Here is a 17,667-nt window from a genome sequence, read left to right as displayed (position 1 = left end):
TCAAACAGTTGTTTTGGCCATGCCTAATGTTCTTCCTATCTCTCTGATGGGTTTGTTTTGTTTCTTCAGCCTAATGATGGCTTGCTTCACTGATAGTGACAGCTCTTTGGATCTCATCTTGAGAGTTGACAGCAACAGATTCCAAATGCAAATAGCACACTTGAAATTAACTCTGGGCCTTTTATCTGCACATTGTAATTGGGGTAATGAGGGAAAATCACACACCTGGCCATGGAACAGCTGAGAAGCCAATTGTCCCATTACTTTTGGTCCCTTAACAAGTGGGAGGCACATATACAAACTGCTGTAAGTCCTACACCGTTCACCTGAGTTGGATGTACAAACCCTCAAATTAAAGCTGACAGTCTGCAGTTAACGCACATTGTGTTTGTTTCATTCCAACTCCATTGTGGTGGTGTATAGAGCCAAAGATGTTAGAATTGTGTTGATGTCCCAATATTTATGGACCTGACTGTATATGTTGAGAAATGATCCATGAATTAGCCTAATGCACAGCTGAAATTAATACCGTATTATGTATAAATGTATGTAACAAAAATAGATTGTTATCAAATCCTTATTTTATATATATATTTATATATCTGTCTTCTTAAGTTTTTGCGGGTGTGTATATGCAAAAATTTTAAATCTCGGGTGTTTTCCCGCATCATGTTAAATAAGTTAGTTAAAATGTTTAAAATTCTGGTTAAAATCCTAGCTTAAAATCTTCCAAAAATCCTTACAGAGCACTCTGCAAGGTCTTTTAAAACCTTAGCTAAAATCCTACCAGTACCTTAAAAGTTTTTCTTTCTAGCAACGTTTCGACAGGCTCACAACCCTGTCATCTTCAGGCTCTTGTTTAGTTTAGAAGCTGTGGGTGTGTTGCGAGGTCGGAGCTGTTGCTTTTCTATGTTTGCTGCTGCTGACGTATGCTGGTTAGCCTGTAACTCTGTGTCCTGATTGGAGGACAGCAGTTTTTCTTCCTGCTTCCTCATCCTGGCTGCTTGGCTACGTGTTACAGGCCTAGCTTTCTCAGGTTCTCTATTATTATCTGTCTGCTGTAGAGGGGAAAGGATTCTGGTAGGCATCACAGCACCCTTGATTGTTAGTTGAGATCTCAGCCTGTCTTCTGGCTTGATCCTCTCTCTCTCCTTATTGCTAGCCACCCTCTGCAGAGCGGGAAGAATTCTGGCAGGCCTTGCAACACCACTGGTTGCTTGTTGGAATCTCTGCCTCTCTTCTGATATTAACACTCGAGTTTCTCTCAGTGCAGGTCCCCAAATACTTGATAACCTAGAGGCGTCGTCTCGTCTGCTCATATTCTGCGGCCTCTTTTCAATTTTGATGGCCTCCCTGATTATTCTTTTGTTGAGATGTTCCTCTTTCGCCACTGTTCTGGTTTTATTAAAATCAATATGAGTGAGTAAGTTGGCAGGTGGAGAATAAAGGATTGTGTTTTCCTTAAAATCTTTCTTACATAATTGGTTACCTACTATGATAACAACAGTTTACACTAAAAAAATTATCAACTTATAATTATCAATTATAATTATCAACCTTATCATGACTTATACTGGAAAGTCCTAAGTATTTTGAGCAGTAAGTCTCACCATCAGCTATTTATCCAGAAAATACCAATAAACAATAAGGTGAATGGCTAACTTCAATAAACTAAATGCAAGTGCCCCAAGATACTTGAGAATAAAGAAAACGAGATTACAGTTTAATTGTTCTATGCCTTTCAACCACTTTGCAGTAGCAATCAATTGATCCACTATCTTCTAAAAGCCAGGCCATCACTTAACCCTTTGAGCTTCTTACCTTCACTAACAGGTAACAACTCATTTGACATTTTTTTAAATGATAAGCAAGTACAAATATATTTGGAAGCATGGTATTAGTCCTTGCTTCTAAGGAAATGATGTAGTTACAATTTGGAGAACTATCTCACTTATGTGAAAAAGTATGCAATATACATTTTCACAGATTATATCTTTAGCTATACCTTTAAAATTTCATCCCCTCCCCTTTTCTTCCTCTCTTTTTTAATTTCTTTGAATTGCCTTTCTCTCTCTCTCTCTCTCTCTCTGTGTGTGTGTGTGTGTGTGTGTGTGTGTGTAGAGTTGAAAATATGCTTAATGTTTTAAGGTATTATATAAATGGAGGCTACCAGATTCAACAGTGATCTCAAAATAAGATCATTATGTCTGTTCAGATACTTGGAGTTCTTTGAATATAAATTGGGTGGGAGACTCTGATCCCCATATTAAGAAATTAATTTCTCCAAAAATACTGTAAAGATCTATTGTTTTAACGCCTAATAGACAAAAATCAAGTTCTGATGAACTATAACAGATAAATAGTAAAGGTCAAGAGTAACTGTGATGAGCTGTACCTTTTTTATTCTATAGGCCAGCCCGGTAGTTTTGTCTATCAAGTAATCTTAACTAATACTGAGTAAGTTAGTCCCCCAGAAACTACTGTACTTAATAAATACATTAATAAATAGAAAAGAGTAGCATGATTTTATAATATAGCTATGTAGCTTCTTAGAATATTTGGCAACTTTCTTTTAAAAACAACTAAGGGTTTTTACAAATATATGATTACCAACTTGAACTCAGAAAGTCCACCTTACATCTATATTGGGAGATACCCCTGTAGGGAGGTGACTATATAAGATGTTGTTCTTCATTAATCTTTCTTGTAAAATTTTACACAAATGTAACTACTGGGCAAGCTTCTGATCCCTTCTATCATCAGAGTAGAAAAGTAGTTAGATGTGAGTCTTGCAGCAGGGCATTTGGAGTCAAGCCAGTTACAAACCCTCTGAAGACTCTTCTCAGTTCCATAGCATAAATAGTTGATCCACCACTCCTGCTTGTTGAGCTTCACCGGACACTAGTAATGGATTAGCATGAAGTGAAGGCTTTATTGTAAAGATGTGATTTCATCAAATGACAAGTGTTAATACCTTGCAGCTAGGGCAAGGAGGAATAAAATGATAAGCTATTTTGTAAGGCTGAACAAATTTTGCATTTAAAAAAACAACCCTTTCTCAAACCCTGAATAACAAGTTGGACATGCCTTCCAATCTGTTAGAGAAGAAATGAACACCATGTCACTGACCAGAAAACAAAAAAATTAAAATTAAACAAAAGGAACAGAACTATGAAAAAGCAACCAAGAAAAGAAGAATTGAAAAACTGAAAATCACATGACTCTTAAGGCTCTGAACCTAAGAAAACAAAGAAAAGATACTGGTAGATCACAAAGAGGTAGATCACAAAGAGTAGAAAGAAATACTGAAGAATATTGAAGAAAGCCAAATAAATTGCAGTCTCCCTTTATAGCCATGTGACAGCAATCTGTCAACACCAAGTTCCACAATGAAGAAAAATAAGAACACATAGTATATATCCAAACTCAAGGACAATTATATAGAATAAAACAAAGGAATAAGTAATATTCCTTGTAGTACAGTATTAATTTTAGTACTAATTTAGTGATCAGGGAAATGCAAAATAGAAAAAGGGTGAAGTAAGAGTCAACTTACAAATTTTCTCCCTGCTCCCATCCGTAAAGAATTACTCTAATTTTAAAATGGGCCTGCATCCATCAGCAAAGACATTTCCAATTTCTCCTAAACTGGAAATAACTCATGAACTTAATTTCATGTCAGACAGTATGTGATTTGCAGTCTTCCTTGTCTCTCAATCCATTTGGGATTAGAGGGGAAAAAATACAGATCTTATGCATTATTGCTGGAAATGCTCTATGCATTGTGTGAATGACCCAGGACATCAGAGTACCGTATTTTTCGCACTATAAGATGCACTTTCTTCCCCCCCAAAAGTGGGTGGAAATGTCTTTGCATCTTATAAAGTGAATATTGTTGGGGGGCGGAAGGGGGTTGGTGCGGCGGCAGCTATTACCGCCGCCACCGCTGCTGTTCGCAGCTGCCAATCACAGCCACCAAATGGGGGTGGCGATCGGTGGTGGCAGCAAACGGTAGTGGCAGCAAACGGTGATCGGCAGCGGCAATTGGTGGCGGCAATCCCTGCCTAGAACAGCTGATTGGTGGTATTCCGGGAGGCTGATCCAACTGCCAATCAGCTGCTCGGCAATGAAGGTTACAGCGTTTCCTGGTGGCGCCAGCACCTCAGCTCAGTTGACCAGTACTGGGTACAACAGAGCTGAGCCCTGATGAGCCACATACTGGGGCTGCGATAACGTGCTAAAGCTAACCAGGCTGTTTGCTGTTTGCAGCAAGGACGCTAGCCAGATAAATACCAGATGGATGCTGGGAGGCAGAGGCAGATTTTTTTTTTCTTGTTTTCCTCTTCTAAAACTAATGTGCGTCTTATGGTCCAGTGCGTCTTATAGTGTGAAAAATACTGTATTTAAAATGCAGTACTGTCATAATTTATTACAATACGGAAAATCTGGCACACTAAGAATGGATTGCAAAATTCATTTATGGTATTGGATCAACTTAAAATACAATGAATGCATCTTGTGTTTATAAAAAAAATAGTCTGGTACAGAGTTAAAAGGAAAATTCTATTTCTGACATTCCCTAACTGTAGACACAGGACAAATAACTAAATAGAAGTAACACAGTAACAGTAACAATAAGAGCTGTGGTGCTGTTATAGTCTGGAATGCAAGTCCCAAACCAATCTAAGGATATATTCTATATATATATTTTAATTGTTAAAGGGCACAGATTGAAATGAATCTTGAAATAACACTGAAATGAAACTTCAGCTTCTGCTATTTCAGTTTATCCCATGTGGACCAGGTTAGCTCAGTACTTCTTAAGGTGGTGGCCCTCCAACTTTGTGGTACCATGATCCCTAAAATAATACATGTATTTGTCTTATTCATTTAAATGATAAATAAAATTACTAGATTACTCTGTGTATAAGCCACCAGGTCTGTCAAGTCCAAGCTCCAAACTCTGCTTGGAAAATCTGATTGTCTATTTTATTCTCCAACTGATTGTTTTCATTTTCCTAGTAGCATGCCTTGTTCACAGTAGACTTTGGATTTCTGAAAACTTTCCAGTGTGCTGTTATCCATTTTGCTCATCACCTCCTCTGTCACCATCTTCTTTTTCCACCACCTGCCTTCTCCTTCTTTCTCCCACCAATGGAACAGCATCCAAAGGCTGTTATTTCCATCATTTAAAGGCTCTCAACTATGAATTGTCTTTGGCATCTCTGACGTTGTGAGAACTGCCATTTCAGAATAAAATCCTTAAAACCCAAATTATCTCTTAACTCTTTTCTGTCTCTGATGCTGTAATCATCAGAATTCAAGGCTTTTAGCTGCTGCTCCACTGATTGGGGGAGCAGAAAAAGCAGAAAGAAAGAAGGTGGAAATTGGTGGGACTTGTAAGTGGAATGTACAGCAGAAGAATCAAGGGATCCTGAAGCCTTAGGTTTACTCCAGATATAGGCTGTTACTGTGACAACCAAATAATCATTCAGAGAATAAAGAAAGACAGCTGGCTTGTCCACGTAAAGTGGAAGTAGTTTATCAAAGCTCTGGCTTTCCTTGAAAAGTCACCCCCCCTCCCCCCCAGTTTTATGTCCACCATCAAATTTGTTCGCAACAACGAAGCTACAACCCACAATATGAGAACTTGTATCTTAAAGGTATCAAACTGTAGGAGATTGAGGTATATATTTGAATAAAAGGCATTTGGACATAACAGTGGCTGATAGGCTATTCAACCTGTTATTATCAGGTGCTCCATAGTCTAATTGTAGGTATTACTAATAAGGAATTTATCTATTTTTTACTGATAAATTAATGCTGATTAAATACCAATGTTGATTCATGCCCTGCTGTATTGGAATAGTACTGGGTACAATTCAAACTTAACTTTTTACTGATTGCCATATCAGATTTTAAACAATGGCCAATATTCTTAAAAAGTAAGGCCCTGATTAAAGTACATACCAACTTAAACACTGAAAGTTCAGTATAAACCTGAAGACAGCTTGCTATTTTAAATTTTCCGAAAATATGTGCCATTACCTTTCTCTAAGAGATGAGCGATCTAACATAGGAGTTGAAAAGAATTTCGGCAATGATGCAGGTGCTGAATGCATTAACAGTCGATCTGAATAAACCTGCCTACTGGTCATTTTTGTGAACAAGTGTTCCTCATAGGCATCGGGAAAATAATCAAAGTATTTCTCATGATGCGATCCAATAATCTGTTTAGAAACACACACACAAAAAAACCCAAATGATCTTTGTAGAAGATACAATATATTTAATGTCTTGGTTAGATATGATAGTTTACTGTTAACCATGTAACAAACACATCTGATAATATATGATTGTGGAGGCAGAAATGAAACATAAAAAATTCAATCCTTTCCATTGCCAATGCTATTTTTTCTGTCAGGTCGTGTAATTTGACATTTCTACCACAGATTTTAAATTTCTGATATTTATGTGAGAAGTGTTAAATTTAATTGTTTTATACAAAAAAATGGATATATTTCTTTATTTTAGGCAACAAGGAAATAAGTGGGCAAAGATTAGCAAGATGAATTTCAACAAGGACAGATGCAATATCCTACATTTGAACAGAAAAAATCAAAAGCACCAAATATGGGAGAACTGTACTGGGCAGCAATATGTATATAAAAGATCTGCAACTCTGTTTCCATAATGGTCCTGCAAACTTGAGCACAGCCATAGAGTGTCAAGATCATAAAGAGCCTGAAAGAAATTCTTGAGTTATGGTTGGAAGCTCTAGGTACGTTTCTCTCCAGGTGACATTAAAGAAACATTTAATTATAATGAAGTAGGTTTAAATTGGGCATATGGAAAATATTCATAGATATGAAGCTGCTCAATAATGAATTATTTCAGAAGAGAGTAGTGGTTTCTAAATAAAGGCTTGAGTCCATCTGCTGAGAATGATACAGTAAAGGATTCCTCAACTAGATAGGGGTTTGGCTATGATTTCCAAGTTCCAAACCTTACATTCTACTTTTTTGATAGGTTTGAGTATTTCAGATGTTCAATCAAGAAATAAAAAATGTCCTTTAAATTTGTGAAATTTTTATATCTTAACTCTAACATATAAACTACTCACCGACAATCCAGTGACAATTTTGTTCAGGAATTAAAAAAGTAATAAGAGATTAAATCAATTGTAGTTAATAAAGTATTCTGTTTCTGTACTCACTTTATTTTTGGGTCTGTAACTGCCAAGAAGGCTAGGATCTTAAAAAGGAAAAAAGTTAATAAAATTAAAACATTTTAACACAAAATATTTTGAAAAATTAAAATCATTTAAACTTTTAAATAATGACTGAGAACACTAGTTACTGGAATACAGCAATGTAAATTATAAAAAAGCACTTAAACTAGTATTTAGATAGTGAGATAATTTAATTTGTGGCAAAATTATTCAAATCAATACAAAAGCCTCTGGCTCCAAGACAATAGTTCTGAAATATTTTTCTCAATAAAACCCATATTTTTCTTTTTGGACTTCTACTCTTAAAACAGGCTACCATCACAATGCATATAAGAACTCAGGAGATTTCAGAGACTTCCTCCCATCCCACTAAGTTATAATCACCTGAACATGCCTTCCCACTCCAACATCTGAGAAGAGGCTGCCCAAAATTGTGTTTTGATATGTATGGGACCCAGGTATGAGGCTGAAGAGGAACTAGGAATAGGCAAGGGGTGTACTCAGTTTCAGTAGCAGGAGAATCCAGAAAGAAGCACAATATATTTTTGCTTGCCAATTGCAATTCCTATTCCTAATTCTTCTTCAGCTCTCATACTTCCTGTGTAGATTTCTTGCATGCTGCCAGGCAGAAGATCTGATCAGGAACAATACAGTTCTGCAATTATCAGGACTCAAATAAGGCAGCATTCTTGATGTCAATAATTGTTGAATAATCACAAGTGTGGGGACACAGTGGCACAGTGGCTTAATGATACTTAATGATACAGCACTTCAGAAGCATGCAATATTGCAAGTAGATGAAAAACCTAGCTGTGTTTGTGAGTGCGGAGAGCAGAAGCCGGTGGCCTGACATGAGGCAACGCAACACAAGGTGAGGTGAAGTGAAGTGAGACCGGCAAAGGAGCTCAGAAGAGCCAGCAACCTGAGTGCCACTAGTCAGCCAGTATAAGGTAGTTCTTTTCCTGGGGTGTACTAAGGATAGGCACATAAATACTGAACAGAATGAACTGGCAATTTAGGGTGAGAGGACTGTGTTGCGTCTAGCGTTTGTAGATTTCCCTGACATCGTATGCTATACCCTTAATAAATAGTCACAAGTGTAAATTATTCTACTATTGAAAACCAGGATCTTTAGGACAGATGTTAGATACAATTTTATTCCACCTAGCATTCCATTAATGACACAGATGAAAACCACTGTTTTATTGAGATCAACAGAAGGCAATTCTACAACTAAGATCCTAGCATATATCCTGTTATAGGATGTATGAATGTGCATTCTGGTATTCAGTTTTCCCTTTCAATATTCTGCTTCTGAGTTTTGTTTCTTTAGAAGGCCATCTACAAGAATTGGATTTTTTTTTTCCTTTTTGAATAATGCTTTCCTATATAGTGGTCAGCAACTCTATTCCCCAACTAGAGGAAAGATTGATAAGTCATCTACTTTCCTTCTGTTCCAATTTTTTTTAGCTAAAGATCTTCTTCCTTGCTAACATTTTTATTATCACTTTTCTGCATGCAAGGTCTCTTGAGGCATCAAAGTCCTGCCCTTCTCTCACCTCCTGATTTCCAAAACAGTGTCTAGTTGTAGCCTATTCAGGAACTGTTATTGAATTATATCATTTCCAATCCCCAGTTCCTCAGAAGGAGGGAGCAACATAAAAAGGTCAGTCCCACAAGACATATCTATCCAGAAGCTAAAGTTCAGCATGAAAGCAATTCAGATCTAGTTCTAATAAACAGAGGTAGGTTGATTAACTTTGTATCCATCCATCCACCCACCCAACTCTTGAGCAAAATACCAGCTCCTATAGAAGTAGAATGTACCCAATAAGTGTTTTAAAATATAACCACAAAGCTTTTATTTAAATGCATTGGTTTGTGGTAATCTTTTAACATTATTGAACATGGCACAATTGGCAAAACAACTATTTCTATCTTACTTGATAAAATGAGACAATCAATTTTATACTATAACATATATGAACAAAATCAAATTATTTAAAGAAATGTAATGCTTTTTTCATATTAATATTGTATGGCTTGGCAAACACCATAGGGCTTTTTTCCCCTATTAGATATCATTGAAAATCTGTAATTTCCATTCTAGCTCTTTTTGATTATGAAAAAAGAACTGTGACATGTCCTCTTCTCTCCCATACCACTGCAACATGGAAAGAAATGCCAAACAGCTTCCACTATCTCCGAAAATAATGGGGGAGGGGGGATTCTGGATTATCTGTGCAGCTAAAATGGAAATGTCTTAGTATACATCAGAGTCTAAAACACTATACAGGATGTGGATAATGTGAAAAGGCTTGACTGTCAAACAGAACAGCTCATTTTTAGAAATTATTTTTTATCCTGAGGACTATCTATAATGAAAGCATCCTCTCTTCTCAGACTCATGAAGGTTTTACAACCAGAATCATATACTGATTGCTAAAAACTATGTATCCCAACAGCAACAGCAACAAACAAACAAACAAAAATACTTCTAGGACACATAATAGTTTAACTGCAAAGTAGGTCAGTGAAGAGGCAAATGCTATAAGAAAACTCTATGCAAAAATATAGCTTTCCCTGAACAGATAACAGGAATTACTGGAAGCAACAGAAACACATAATCCATGAGATGCGAATGGGAAACAAGAGGTAATATACTGATTGAACTTCTTAAAAGTAGTGTAAGTTTATTTTGTAAGACAACAGAGCTATGTTTTTATATCAACTGTGTGACACAAGTCACAAAATTCCCACAGTAAGAAATTGAATGTAGTGACTTTTAAAAATTTCTACTAAGAAATTGCTGCCAATTAAAGGGAATTGCGCTAGCAGTTTTATAAAGCACTTAATTTGCAGTATTCTTTAAAACATGTTATGTCAGTGAAAATGTAAGAAATCAGATACTTTGCTCCTGAACCAGAAATGTCAATGAACTAGACAAAGCAAAAACATAATTAAGGTCACTAAAATAGGTTTCAAACCTATAACTGCATGCATCTTTTATACGCTAACATAATACTTGCCATAGGCTGCTCCTTCTTTGTTATTGTTCTTAGAATGACACCAAGTATGAACATCAGGTGAGGGAGTCAACTCTTCAACCTAAAATTAAATAATTATTAAAACTATTTAATATAGGTAGTACTCTTTTAATGACCCTAATTGGAACCGGCAATTGCGCCATTAAGCAAAACTGTCACTAAGAGTCAGGAAGGGAGGGTATGTTAAGAGCCCAGTCAGTTAAAGAATTTCAATTGGTACAGATTAGGAGAAGAGCCTTCTCTGCTGTTGTCCCCACCTTGTGGAACATTTTGCCCCCAGAGGGGAGGCACTCTTCTGGCCTTCCAGAAAAGCATTGCCAACTGGCAAAGGGAACCAAGAGTGGTATGCAATCTTGGGGTAGTTGGTAACTTGAAGGAGCTCCCTCTGCCTTACTAACTTTGTTTTTAATTTTGTTTTTTAATTGTCTTTTTATATAGTTTTATGGATTTTATCTGTAAACTGCACAGAGTCACTTAGATAGTGACATAGGCAGCATATAAATTTGATAAATAAAAATCACATGACTGCAATGGTGCTTTCCAGCTGGAAAGAGATAAGGCTATAAGTTTTATATCTTTATGAAACCACACATTTGCCTATACTTTGTAATGCTCAAGAGTCTGCTTACTGTCTTGTATACGTCAAAAGCAATGCAATTATGCTGCAACCTAAGGCTGCGAGCCATGAGTGCACTATGCAAATAATTTACAGTACTCTGTAAATATGGTGGTGGGGAGTATCAAGCAAAAGAGAGACTGCCTACAGAAATTGCTTGCTTCCCCCCCTCCCCCTTGCACTCATGACTGTATCACATTGCAGCTGAACTATTGCAATTTGTTCTACATGTGACTTCTCTTGAAAGCCACTGGAAAGCTTCAAGTATTGCAAGATACAATAGTCTGAGTAGTGGGCTCATTTATTGGAACTTATATGCAATTCCAATCCAGAAAAACTCTGACTGGCAAATATTTCTTACTTTCAATAAAAACATTAAAATAAAATAGTGTGACAAAAAGTTGTCTAATGCTATCAAAGAAAATTACAAAGAAAATTATGGCTACAAAGGAAGAATAAACATTCAGGGATGACCAAAAGTGGTGTTCCTAATTCATACGAGATCCTCCCAGGCTTTCTTAAAAAGCCATGTTTTTAGTTTTCCTTAAACTCAGCAGTGGGACCAGTCTAATCTTCGGAAGTAAGATATTCTTTAGAAAAGGACTGTAACTGAGAAGGCTTGACTCTTCAAACAGTACCAAACAAAAGAACCTTGGGACTCAACTTCTACCTCCCCATTGCTACAAAAGAACCACTGCAATATAGTGCCCCACTCCCATCTACTATAACCTATGCATAAGGATACCATGGACAATGTTATTGAAAGTTGCTGAGAGATTCAATAGGATATGTACCTTCCTACTTCCAAAAAGATCACTTAACATGGTGGCTGATGCAATTTTTGTTTCATATTTAAACCAGAATCCTAATGGATAGGGATCCAAGTAATTTATATAATTCAAGATTTTCTGAAGCTATATCTTAATCATCTATTCAACAACATTCCCTAAAAAGGAAAAATTGGGAGATAGAATAGCTAGGCTGAGCAATAGATTCTTGGGGAGGGGCACCGTTCTACTTCTTTCAAGATGGGATTAAATGCCTTAATATGCTAGATGCTACAATGATCCAGCAGCCAATTCTTCAGCCTGGATTTCCAACAAAGAACTGATAGCTTCAAACTTACTATAATACATACTATAATGGCATAGGTTTGGATCTGAACTTTTACTTATGTCTTATTTGTCTTTCTTATTCCACTAGAACTCTAGGAATCTCATCCCTAATCAATTTTATTGACAACAATAAAGAAATGGCTTGCCACTGCTTTTGTTCAAGATGTTTTTCTAATATCTCACTCTAGCCTAAACCACTAGAATTTCTGATGATCTCCCACTCATGTATTAACCAGATCTGATCCTGCTTAATTTTTTGAGATCAGGTAAAGAACTTTAACGCTACTTAATCTTTCCTCTAGACCAGGAAAGAACTAGTTATCACAAAAGAGTAAAATTAATCAAAAGCTTTCCAAAATAACTGGAAGAGCAAGATTTGATCTATGCTTAAACTGTTACCATTAGAGGATACATACACGACGAATTACAAATGGAGGTCTGTCTGTTTCCTTCCTGAAATCAAAAGGCCCTAGGTCTAAGTGAGCCAGGCGTTGTCTGATTTTCAGAAGCTCACACATACGTCTTTTTGTATACGGAGAAGGAGATCGAGAAACAGATGCTATTGTGGGTTGCTCATAACTTTTTGTTGCTAAACAGGGCCTGTTTCTGTCAGGTGAAGCTGTGTTCTTCTTTGAAGATTTGATCTGTCGCATTCCTTCTGTAGATGAATGAAACAGCCCATCTAAATTATCCTGAATTAAAGGAAGAAATTATTAAGACTAAAAAGCTTCAAAGTATTTCATTTCACCATTGAACATATCATAACCAATAATTATCTTGCTTGATATCTCCATAATTAATGAATAATTCTCAGATCATATATTTTCTTTATGTTTAGACCTCAATCCTTCTCAAACTATTAAAAAAAGGGAAGGGGGAGACAAGGGGGAAAAAACCAAGAGGCAATGATTTTATTAGGATGACCTTTTTTTCCAATCAAATGGATCTAGAAGACCACAATTCTCGGTAAGGAATGATCAGAAGGTCAGGCCTCTTACCATCTTTTCCTTTCAGCTATTTTTTTTAAGGATACCTGGATTTTAATTCCATTTTTTAAAGTTCTTTGATCTACATTTTAACCAACTAGTCGACTGCACATCTATTCTACAACTCCTTGCTAGACTTTACTTTTTTCCTGTTCTTTTATTCTTTACCATTGAATTCTAAACCACTTTCATGTTCACTGTAGGGAAGTCAATGGTGTTAATACATTCTCTGGCAGCGAAAGTCATCTGATTGGACTTACATTTATACAGGATTATATTACATATTTTGTTCTTTTAAACCCTTTAAAAAAAGAGCTCCAATCTTTATTTTTTAACTTTTGATAGGAAAATTCCCTTTCTTGTAATCACTTTTTATTTTGAAAAAAAATTCATCTCGACTTTTCTATGTGGATGCTGGGTTATGATTTATCTGCTTGTCTTGTACTTGGAAGGAAAAGTGTGTTTTTTCACAATGTCGCTAAAAGGAGATAAAGCTTTCTGGGAAGCATTTGCGAAAGAATGCTCTACAACTCACAGGTTTTTTTAAAAAAATATAAATAAAAAATTTGATGGTAAACAACAGCTTTAAACCAAACCCAGGATGATATTGCCGCCAACAATCTATATATTAATAGCCTCCCACCGGCCAGTATGCTCCCACAGAGAGGGACTCCTCAGGGTGCTGTCGGTCAGACAATGTCGGCTGGCGACCCCCGGGGGAGAGCCTTCTCTGTGGCGGCATCTGCCCTCTGGAACGACCTACCCGCAGAGATACGCATGATACCAGACCTCCGGACTTTTCATCAGGCCCTGAAAACACATCTTTTTCACCTAGCCGGGCTGGCTTGATCCCATCCCTTCAATTTTAATTTGTAATTGGCTTTAACCCGGGTTGTTTTAAATGGATAGCCAAAATTATTTAATGTTTTTTAAATTGCTTTTAAATTTTATATGTTATGTTTTACCATGGCTGTTCACCGCCCTGAGTCCCGTTGGAGAAGGGTGGTATACAAATTAAATAAAATAAATAAAATAAAATAAATAAAATCTGGGCCCTCATTTTACCAACCTTGGAAGGATGGAAGGCTGAGTCAACCTTGAGCCAGTCAGGATCAAACTGCTAGCAGTCAGCAGAATGAGTCTGCAATACTGCATTCTAACCACTGTGCCATCACAGCTCTAGATGGATAGGAAACTGTTGTAGACTTTCAAGGAGTTAATTACAATAACAGACTGTTAACAGAGGGCTTTGAAGTTTACCTTTGCTGTTGATTAATCTCTTAATTATTTTTTCTTCACATATATGCATACACACACATACACACGTAAGTAAGAAATATAATACAGGTCAAATTGGATTGCAAATAGATGTAGAAATGTATAAATCTTGGACCTGTTTTGCAAGGGGAAAGCTATTATTGTTACAATATATCTGTCAGTGTTTAACTAGGGAAGATAATATATGTTTTTCTTTTTTGTCCTTTTAATTTACATATTTTTTAAAAAAATTAAATTAAAAAAGTTAAGATTAAATTAAATTAAATAATATAAATTAAAATTTTAATTTTAAGGTTTTTTCTAGTTTTATCTTTGTTAATTTTTTCCCTTTAAGTTTTGTATTTTAATTTTTTGAATAAAAGAAAAATATATTGATAAAAAAGAAAAATGAATACTAAAAAGCCAAGGTTTTTCTACCAACAGTACTTAATGATTATACTAAGAACTATAGAGTGAAAGAAATATTTATCACAGGAATAATAATATTTTGTCTTTCTAACATCAGTTACGCAGATGATTGTTGAATACTTTTAACTGTTTTAAAAAGCATATAAGATTTTACTCAGCAGTCTTTCGCTTTCAAGCAAACATTACAATTGAAGCAATCTTTTACTTAAGAATGAAATTTACATGAAGCTTCATAAGAGTTATTTCAACAAACAAATCACCTAAGAATAAATGTAAGAAAATATTATGGGAATTGTTTGTCATTAAGTTATACTAACCTGTTTCTGCTTCTGAGCTTTTGCTGAATTTAACAGACTTTCTGAAATAACACAAGTTGTGTGAAACTTCAATTTTGGTGCAATTCCCTAAGAGAGAAACAATAATTGAACAGATTAGATACATGATAACAAAGAAGTAAATGTTATATACTGTAACAAACTATTCCTAATTTGAATAATTTCCGTTAATTTTAGCCTTTAATAAAAAATAATTAGAAGAGACAGAACAGCAATAGTAAATGTCAAGAAGGTAATATTTGCATTTCTGACAATTCAATTACTAGCAATTATACTGCCTTTCTGCAACAATTAAAGTCTGATGTTTATTTCAATTTGTTGCTTTGTCAAAAGCATTTCTCAGGAATTTTTATAGCATATTATATAATATGTCAGTATATAAGAAATTATGAGCTGGGATAGCCATAACAAGAAGTCAGCCAATGGGAACCGTTTGGTGACTAAGAAACAGGATCTGTTCCTTTCAGTATTGCTTCTGTGATTTCTGGTTCTGGCTTCTGCTTCTTGTACTTGCTACCACGTTGCGTTGCAAGAGCTGCATCGGTATTGTATACATGCATCACATTTTATATTATTGTATATAAACAAGTTTCTTCTATAAATGAATCCTGCTGAATTATTTACTTGTATGCTGGTTGGATCACTGCAAACTCTAACATAATACTAATTAAAAGTAAAGCCATTCTGTTCAGCCATCAGTCACATCACTTCTAAATGTTTTGTGATATATATTAGAGAAACTGGGATATCCTTTCTGTCTAATAACTTGCCATTTCTTCCATATTTGTATTAAGCATATTAATGATGACAAAATTAATTGTTTACAACATTCTAACCTTTGTAAAACAAACAAATAACTTAAGGAAAATGGCAGCAAAGTGTGCTGCAGTTCCTTTCTTGAACATGAGCATTGTATCTTTACCCAAAGCTTATGTAAGGAAGGAAGGAAGGAAATGTTAGAATTGATAAAAAGTAGAGTCAATATAATTACAAATCATATAATTTCTGATTCACAATATCATGGAAATAAGTATATAGGAAGGAAAATCTTGTCTTCCTGATTTATACCTAACCTAATATACCTATGGCTTATTCATCAAGCCCACTACTATTTACTCTGAACAGTGTCAGATTTCTGGGATTTTAAGACAACTATTTTATCTTGTTCATGCTCCTTTGGACCGGAGATAGTAGGTTTTGAATTTGAGATTTTTCAATGCAAATCACATTTCTGATTGTAAGCTATGATACTCCACTTTGCTCTTTACAGTGTGTAATAGTAAAAACAAAGGAGAAATATAAATATAAAAGTACATCCCCAACTCACTGATTTAGCAATACATATCAAATTAATTTAATGTGAGCAAGAAGAAGGAAGTTTATTTCAAGGAGAAAAAAAGACTAGTTTTCCAACAGAGAACAGGAAAAATAAATAATATCTTGCCTACAGGGCCAGAATTGTTTGCATTTGCAATTTTCAAGATTTTTTTTCTTCCCTTATCTGCAGCTCTGAGATTCCCTAATAGTCTCCCATCCAAGCACTATCTATGAATGACCCTGATTACCTTCTGAGTCCGGATAAGTTTCATTATAAATAATAAAAAATAAAAATGGTTCTAAATTATTAATCATTAAGAAATATGTCAAATTAACCCCAAATATAGATCAACATTTGCATGATTCTTGTGTTCTTGTGATGAAGCACACTTACTGTAAAATCGTAGGCCTTTTTCATTAAAACCTCACGAACTGAATTTCGTGGTTGATGGATAAACTTAGGAGCAGGAAAAAGGAAATCCCTTGTATTTTCTTCATATCTGGCCAAAATTTCTCCCACTGAAAGTGAATTATATGTTTTAATTGAAAAACAACTACATATTCACACATAGAGAGATAAGCATTGAAGCATATAAAAAGAGACAGTGATACAACAAAGCTAAGAATGTTTAGATTCCCTTGATCCCAACAGAAGATATGAAATATGAAATCTCAACTTTGCCTGCTAATGCCACGGAGGAATATCTCATTAGATTAGAAAAGTCTATGAGAGTACTAATCCAAAATGGAATCAAAAAACTATCTTAAGAAATTTTTATGGTGATATCCAAACTCAACAATAAATATGGCTTTCTTTGGTGGAAGTAAAATATTAAACATATTATTTTGATTTTGGAATTCACAAACAATATAATCTAGAAATTAATGAAAATAAGGGTTCCTAAAAACCTTGGCTTTGTGAAATGCAATAAAGAAAACAAAATTACTGAGAGGTGCTAACATTATCAACCAAAATTTTAAAGTTCAACAATTTTGTATGTATGTTTGTGCATTGATTCAGAAAACCTACTTAAAATTATGGATTCAAATTTCTGCACCAAAAATCAAGGAAGACAGTAAAGAGGTTTTCATATTTCTATTTTTTCATTCACTTGGAAATCAAAAGTGAATAACTGCAGAACCATTTACCTTATTACTGCAAAGACAAGAACTGGTTATAACTACTGTTCTCTACACTACGTAGGCGCTACATTCAAATAAGTTGTTTCACATATACAATAAAATTTGTATACATATCTGAAAAACTGTAGTATACTGATCACAAAATAAAATCTATGTACAGAGATTATGCACTGAAGAATAAATACAAGTTT

At 35.2% G+C, this 17,667-nt stretch overlaps 1 protein-coding gene across 2 annotated transcripts in view; it reads right to left on the bottom strand.

Moving 5' to 3' along the window:
- The window catches only part of SPATA6 (spermatogenesis associated 6), a 34,280-nt gene that overhangs the window by 9,653 nt on the left and 6,960 nt on the right, over window positions 1–17,667 (bottom strand). For both annotated transcript variants that reach the window (XM_070939562.1, XM_070939561.1), the window contains 6 exons: window positions 16,728–16,852; window positions 14,999–15,085; window positions 12,426–12,701; window positions 10,261–10,339; window positions 7,217–7,254; window positions 6,049–6,230 (listed from right to left, as the gene is read on the bottom strand). In XM_070939562.1, coding sequence (XP_070795663.1) covers window positions 6,049–6,230; window positions 7,217–7,254; window positions 10,261–10,339; window positions 12,426–12,701; window positions 14,999–15,085; window positions 16,728–16,852 — 787 coding nt within the window. The remainder of the gene's footprint in view (window positions 1–6,048; window positions 6,231–7,216; window positions 7,255–10,260; window positions 10,340–12,425; window positions 12,702–14,998; window positions 15,086–16,727; window positions 16,853–17,667) is intronic.

Source organism: Pituophis catenifer, unplaced genomic scaffold (assembly GCF_029215685.1).
Source record: "Pituophis catenifer annectens isolate HBS135680 unplaced genomic scaffold, rPitCat1.0.hap2 SCAF_3, whole genome shotgun sequence".
Taxonomy (NCBI): Eukaryota; Metazoa; Chordata; class Lepidosauria; order Squamata; family Colubridae; genus Pituophis; species Pituophis catenifer.
This window is presented reverse-complemented; position numbering and strand designations above follow the sequence as displayed.